This window comes from Halyomorpha halys, unplaced genomic scaffold (assembly GCF_000696795.3).
Source record: "Halyomorpha halys isolate HHAL.00 unplaced genomic scaffold, Hhal_1.1 Scaffold54.1, whole genome shotgun sequence".
Lineage (NCBI taxonomy): Eukaryota > Metazoa > Arthropoda > Insecta > Hemiptera > Pentatomidae > Halyomorpha > Halyomorpha halys.
This window is the reverse complement of record NW_027108734.1, coordinates 1069346-1075345: the sequence shown is the minus strand read 5'-3', so window position 1 is coordinate 1075345 and position 6000 is coordinate 1069346. Positions and strand designations below refer to the sequence as shown.

The 6000-nt window shown below is 25.7% G+C and overlaps 1 protein-coding gene across 2 annotated transcripts in view; it reads left to right on the top strand.

The window, feature by feature from the left end:
• LOC106692388 (uncharacterized) overlaps positions 1–6000 on the top strand; it is a 303170-nt gene that overhangs the window by 214446 nt on the left and 82724 nt on the right. For both annotated transcript variants that reach the window (XM_067047039.1, XM_067047040.1), the window contains exon 5: positions 1992–2046. In XM_067047039.1, coding sequence (XP_066903140.1) covers positions 1992–2046 — 55 coding nt within the window. The remainder of the gene's footprint in view (positions 1–1991; positions 2047–6000) is intronic.

Genomic DNA, 6000 nt, shown 5'->3' with positions numbered 1-6000 from the left:
CAAAGGTTTAGTATCATTAAAAATAAAAAATTAAAACTGAGGGACAGATCGTGAACAAAACAAAATTTTTCTTTATTTATTTCTTTTTTTTTTTTTTTTTTGGAGGGGGGAACATAACACGGTTTTGAATCTTACTGATTAAAAATGCAAAATGACCAATTAAAATATATCAAATTACGATATTGTGGCTGCTACCACAAGTTCCTCAGGAATTTTCTGATTCACCACTTTGGGCTAAAAATTAAAAAGCAGTAGCATTTAGTTTATAAAAAGTAAATATTGGATCTTTTGATTTCATTTTATATATAAAAATATGTATTATATATTTATATTGCACTATATCGAATTAACATGTACTAATTTAATTGACTATTTATTTCTATGTATTTATTTTTTTTATTTTAGATAAATCTTTTTCTGTAGTTATAAGGGAAATAATAAACAACTGTAATTTTTGCTCTGATAATCTCACGATAATAATTCAATTTTATTATTTGAAAATATTTCAAAACATGACTTTTTGCTCTCTCTCTGTTTTGCAGAGTAATCTTATCTTATCGATGCATCAATGTTTCCGAAATATGTTATTGTTTTTTGGCATCAGTACATACAGTCCATCTCAAACAAAATTCATCCATCAAATTTTAATTAATATTTATAGCTCTCTAAATATAAATTAAATTCCTCAAGTAAATGAGCTGACCAATGAGATAGTACAAAATCTTTATTATTGCATATAAAAAATAAACTCTTAAATTACTACTATGGTGAAATATTATTTTTTTGTTTTATATTGTTATATTTGGAATACTGATTTAACTTTTACAGTAACATACAGACAAATCATACTTATTTCAAACCAAAATATAAATAATTAGTTGTTGTAGATATTTGATCCAGGATTTATATACTCAGGGAGGTGCGGTCGGGAATGAAGAACATTTATACGTGGTACTAACTTTATTGTGACCAAGTTTCTGCCTGAACTTTAGGCATTTTTCTGTGCTAAATACTAGGTATCAACTACGTTAAGATAACAATAAAACAATAACAAGAAAAATATTTTAAAAAATAAAATAAAATAAAGAACATTATCAAGAATATAAAAGAAGAAAAAAATAAATAAAATCAACCAAGTACACACAATAAAATGATAATAATTAATGTCATAAAAAAAATTAAGAAGGAAAACGATATAAAAGATGTAATGAAAAGCTTCAAAAAATGTATGTAAAATAACACAATCAAAGAACTAAAATATAAAGTAACATAATTATATAATTTTGCTTAAATAATTATTTTAAACCATTTATATTTTTTTAACTTTTTTCACGACTTAAATTTTTATCATTTTAATATGAAATGAAAATGAAATAAATTGAAAAATAGTTTAATATTCTGGGACTAGGTCCTTTTAAAACGAACTTATATTATAATTTCATATTTATAAATTTTGGTACAGAAGAAAAATAAATAAAAAAACAGAGCGAAAAGGTAGTTACAATATTTACAAATAATTAATACTATTGTTCAATATTTCTATTATCTATTCTAATATATTATTGTACAATAGGGATACTAGTCTGGTTTTATTAATTTTTTTATCTTCTTTTATATCCCTTATATTTTTTTTAACCTATTTTTGGTCTTCTTATATAGTCATATGTTTGTTTTTTTTTCTTCTTTTATATTTGTATTATTTTCTTTGTTAATTATATTTTTTTTTAAACTTTTTTTTTTAATTTTAATATGGTTTTTATCAAGTTTTTAGTTAGCCCAGATGAAAGCTTGAAATTCAGACCGAAACCTTAGTAGAATAAAATACGTACCGCTTATTAGTATTCTTCACTCCTGACCGCGATCTTCCCAACATTTCTTAATAAAAACATAAAAAAATTTTCTGTAAGTAACATGCTATATAAGTAGTTGCGTTAGCATGATATTTATTGTTAAAGTAGAGAAATGTTTGTTAAAATTATCTTATTTTGAAGGAGTGGGAGAGTGACGCCTACGCATTCAGCTTCGTCGAATTCGGACACAACAGAGGTAATAGAAAAATAATTATCAATATAGCAATATTTTATTTATATTCCAACGAGGATTTTATTTATAAGTCTTAAAATTTAAATTTTGAGAATTTTTTTTTTAATACAAATATTTTATATTTAATTTCACTAAAAATATTTAAAAACACACAACATCCATTTACGACGTTAAAGAGCAATTTGAAAATTTACTCAGTTTTTCCGAGCCATCAAAATAAAGTAAATAATTTTTTTATGTGGTTTATTAATTTTCTTAAAGTAAAGAAACTATTCAACAGCCTCATTAACTCACATTTATTCGCGATTCTTTTTAAATTTATTCCTTTGCAATTAATCATTAGTTGAGCATTTCGGTATTTTTCGAAACGCTTTAATTCAAGTTTAGTTCATGAAGAATGTTTCAGTTTTTCTTTTTTGGTTAATTTTAATTACAAAATTTATTAATTATCAGTTATTTAATGACAGTTTATTTATATATATATATTTTATTTCAATGTAAAGAAAATTTATAGATTGTATTTTTAACTAGTTATATTTTAGAAACTTATACAAAGTATGTATTTTTTATTATTTTTTTTTTTAAACTTTTTTTTCTATTTCTATTTTCATTCTTAATAAATTTATTTTTGTTGGTTATTTTAGTTATTAGGCTTACCCCCTCTGAATTTCTCTAAACTATAACAAGGTAAATGAATAAATAAATAAAAATTATAAATGTGTTTATTAGATTTTTTAAATAATATTAACTTTTAAGAATCCAAAAGTTAATTTAGAATTTTTAATTAACATTTGTATCTTCATCTTTTCTGCTTAGCTCTATCGCTTTTTTATTTTATTTTTTTTAATATTTCAACCAAAACACACACAAAAAAAAAAAAATAACTTCAAAGGAGAGATCCGACAACGACAAGATATTATATATTATATCACGGGATTTAATTATCAAACTCAAAAGAAGAGGACAATCTCAGAAGTTAAATCTAGAAGACCGAGCTAGTTAAGTTTCTCAATTGCTCCACTACATTACTGAGTTACCCAGGCTTATATTTCCTGCGTTTCTTGAAATTATTCGTCACATGTAATTTCAATGATATATTATATATGACAGATCGTGGTGAATATTATCTGATTTTCAAAATTTTAACTTTGTGAAATTAGCTTACGACTATACTATACTTTTTATGACGTTGTGTTAATGAACAAGAAAATAACAATGATTTGATGTGTAAAAAATTAAATTGACCATTCTGAGCTATTTTATAATAATATAAAATATATTCATTTAGATTAATTATTTTATATATTCTTGTTTGAGAGTGGTTTAGTTTATTCTTAATTTAAAACAAATTTGATCCTTTTTTTCTCTCAACCTTTATAAATTTTTCCCTCGTTTCGACCCTCAGGTCATTCTCAAGGATACCTACAAAAAGTTTTTTTACTTTTATATAATAATTAAATTATTTCCTTCAACTACATACTGATTTCTTTGGTCCTACCTTCAATATTTATGTCATTTCCTTTTTCAAATCTTAAAAATGCAGGCTAATTGCCTTTGTCCCATCTTTAAAATAAATTAATCATTAAAATAATATCATAATAACATTATAAAATTTTGTTTTTTAAAATAGATTTCTTACTTCTAATTCAAATTTTCTAATTCTACAATTAAATGAATAAAAAGTTTTAAATCTAAGAAAAAATTGTTTAGAAAAGGTTATGTAAGTAAGAAATCTTTTTTAAAAAACAAAATTTTATAATGTTATTATGATATTATTTTAGTGATTAATTTATTTAAAGATGGAACAAAGCAATTAACCTGCATTTTTAAGATTTGAAAAAGGAAATGACATAAATATTGAAGATAGGGCCAAAGAAATCAGTGTTTAGTTGAAGGAAATAATGTAATTATTATATAAAAGTAAAAAAACTTTTTGTAGGTATCCTTGAGAATGGCCTGAGGGTCGAAACGATGGAAAAATTATAAAGTATAAAGGTTGAGAAAATAAAACGATCAAATTTGTTTTAAATTAAGAATAAACTAAACCACTCTCAAACAAGAATATATAAAATAATTAATCTAAATGAATATATTTTATATTATTATAAAATAGCTCAGATTGACCATTCTGAGCTATTTTATATTCAGATTGAAATAGAAAGTGATAATAATAACAGTAAATAATAGTAGCAATAAATAATATTAGCTGTAAAAAATAAAAAGACATTTAGGGATTTCAATTAGGTTTTGTTTGCAACACAATTATACCAAGTTTAAAATAGTCTCTTCCCAGTTTCCGTTTAAACTCAAGGTAAACGAAGTTCCAAGTTTATTTTATTTCACTGCTTATTTTATACTTAGACCAGTAATATAATAATAAATAATATTATAAGACTGTTGTTAGAGTATCACTAATAGTGTTTGGACTTGGCCAACGCCCTTCGCAAAGTGGAGTACCATCAAGAGATTAGGTCTTTCTATGAAAGGCCCATCCCTAAAACGTATTAACTGAATATGCAATGCGAAGTCGGTTATCCTAGTACAGCGGATGGCAAACAGTCTGTTTGGATTGGCAAGTTGTGTTGGGCTAGTTGATGAGGGGCCAGCTGTGTACCGAGGGCATCTTGGGCCCCGTTTGATCCCGAGGTTGCCTCAGGATAAAAACCCCAAGCCCTTAGCCCAACAGAGATGCAAACACACAAGCCCTTCACCTCCTACAGTGCAAATAGAACTCCAACCGCAGCGGTATATATATTGTTTCTCAAACGTTCCGTAGGGGTATACTCGTATGTACATACACAACTAACTGCTCTAAAAGCTTACGGATCTCCCTTCCTCTATTTAATAAACAATTCATAGCTTTATGAAACAATGTTATCCTTTGGGAGATATTACATAATAAATATACTCGCGTCTTGTTGTATAACACACTAGATTTTCATGCTTACTGATAACGAGTAAAAATATTTTAAGCAGAAATTTTTGAGTACTTATCCAAAAACAAAAACACTAAAAAAAGTAATAAATAAAATTATAATCACAGTAATCGACAGCCAAAAATTTGATTTGATGATTTTCGCTCACCTTAATTTTTTTCACTGTGCTTAAACCGAAAATGAAAATTTTTTTTCTTACAAATCCACTAAATTTGATACCAATTTAGAAGCACAAAAATCAAGAAAATCTTTTCATGCAACTAGGCCACTTATCGGATCAACTTTAAATTTGTATCACACCCTTCCTTCTTAAGGTACAAGTGGAACATTGTGTGAGGATTGGAAGTGGGGACATTTTCTACCTGACTCTCCCCCTTTTCTCAGTTATTCGCTCTGTTTCAATCTGAATTATTGTTTATTTTTATCAATTTTCTTATTATCTCGCTTTTACATATTACTATACCTCATCTATGTCATATCTACTTCAGCTATCTGTTCTACCTTCTACACCTATCTCTTTACCATATTTGTAACTACTTATAACGAGTATTCTCCTACAATTTATTAGTATAGGTCTGTACTAAAAATTTCTATCACACCTGATTATATTCATTAGTAACTTGTTCCCAGTATACTTTCTTATATTGTTATTATTATTGCCTTTTTATATAATTTATAAACATAACAAATGTTTGAAATGTTTTTTATTGTAGTACTTTTTAATTCTATAACGTTTGTATCTTTTTTTTTTTTTTATTTAGTACTGACAAAACCCTGCAAAATAGGTCCAAAAGTTGATTAACAATAAATAGTTTTCTATGATTAGGTTTTTTAGGATACTATTTTGATACTTTTATTAACCGCCAGCCCAACTATCTTCCTACAATCCACTTTATATGGTCACATATCTTCTTCCATTTAAAATTGTATAGTATCAATTGGGCATTAAATGCTGCGAATTGAACCCTATTATGTCAATTTGAATTTATGTTATAAAATGGTGTATTTGATGTTGTTTGAA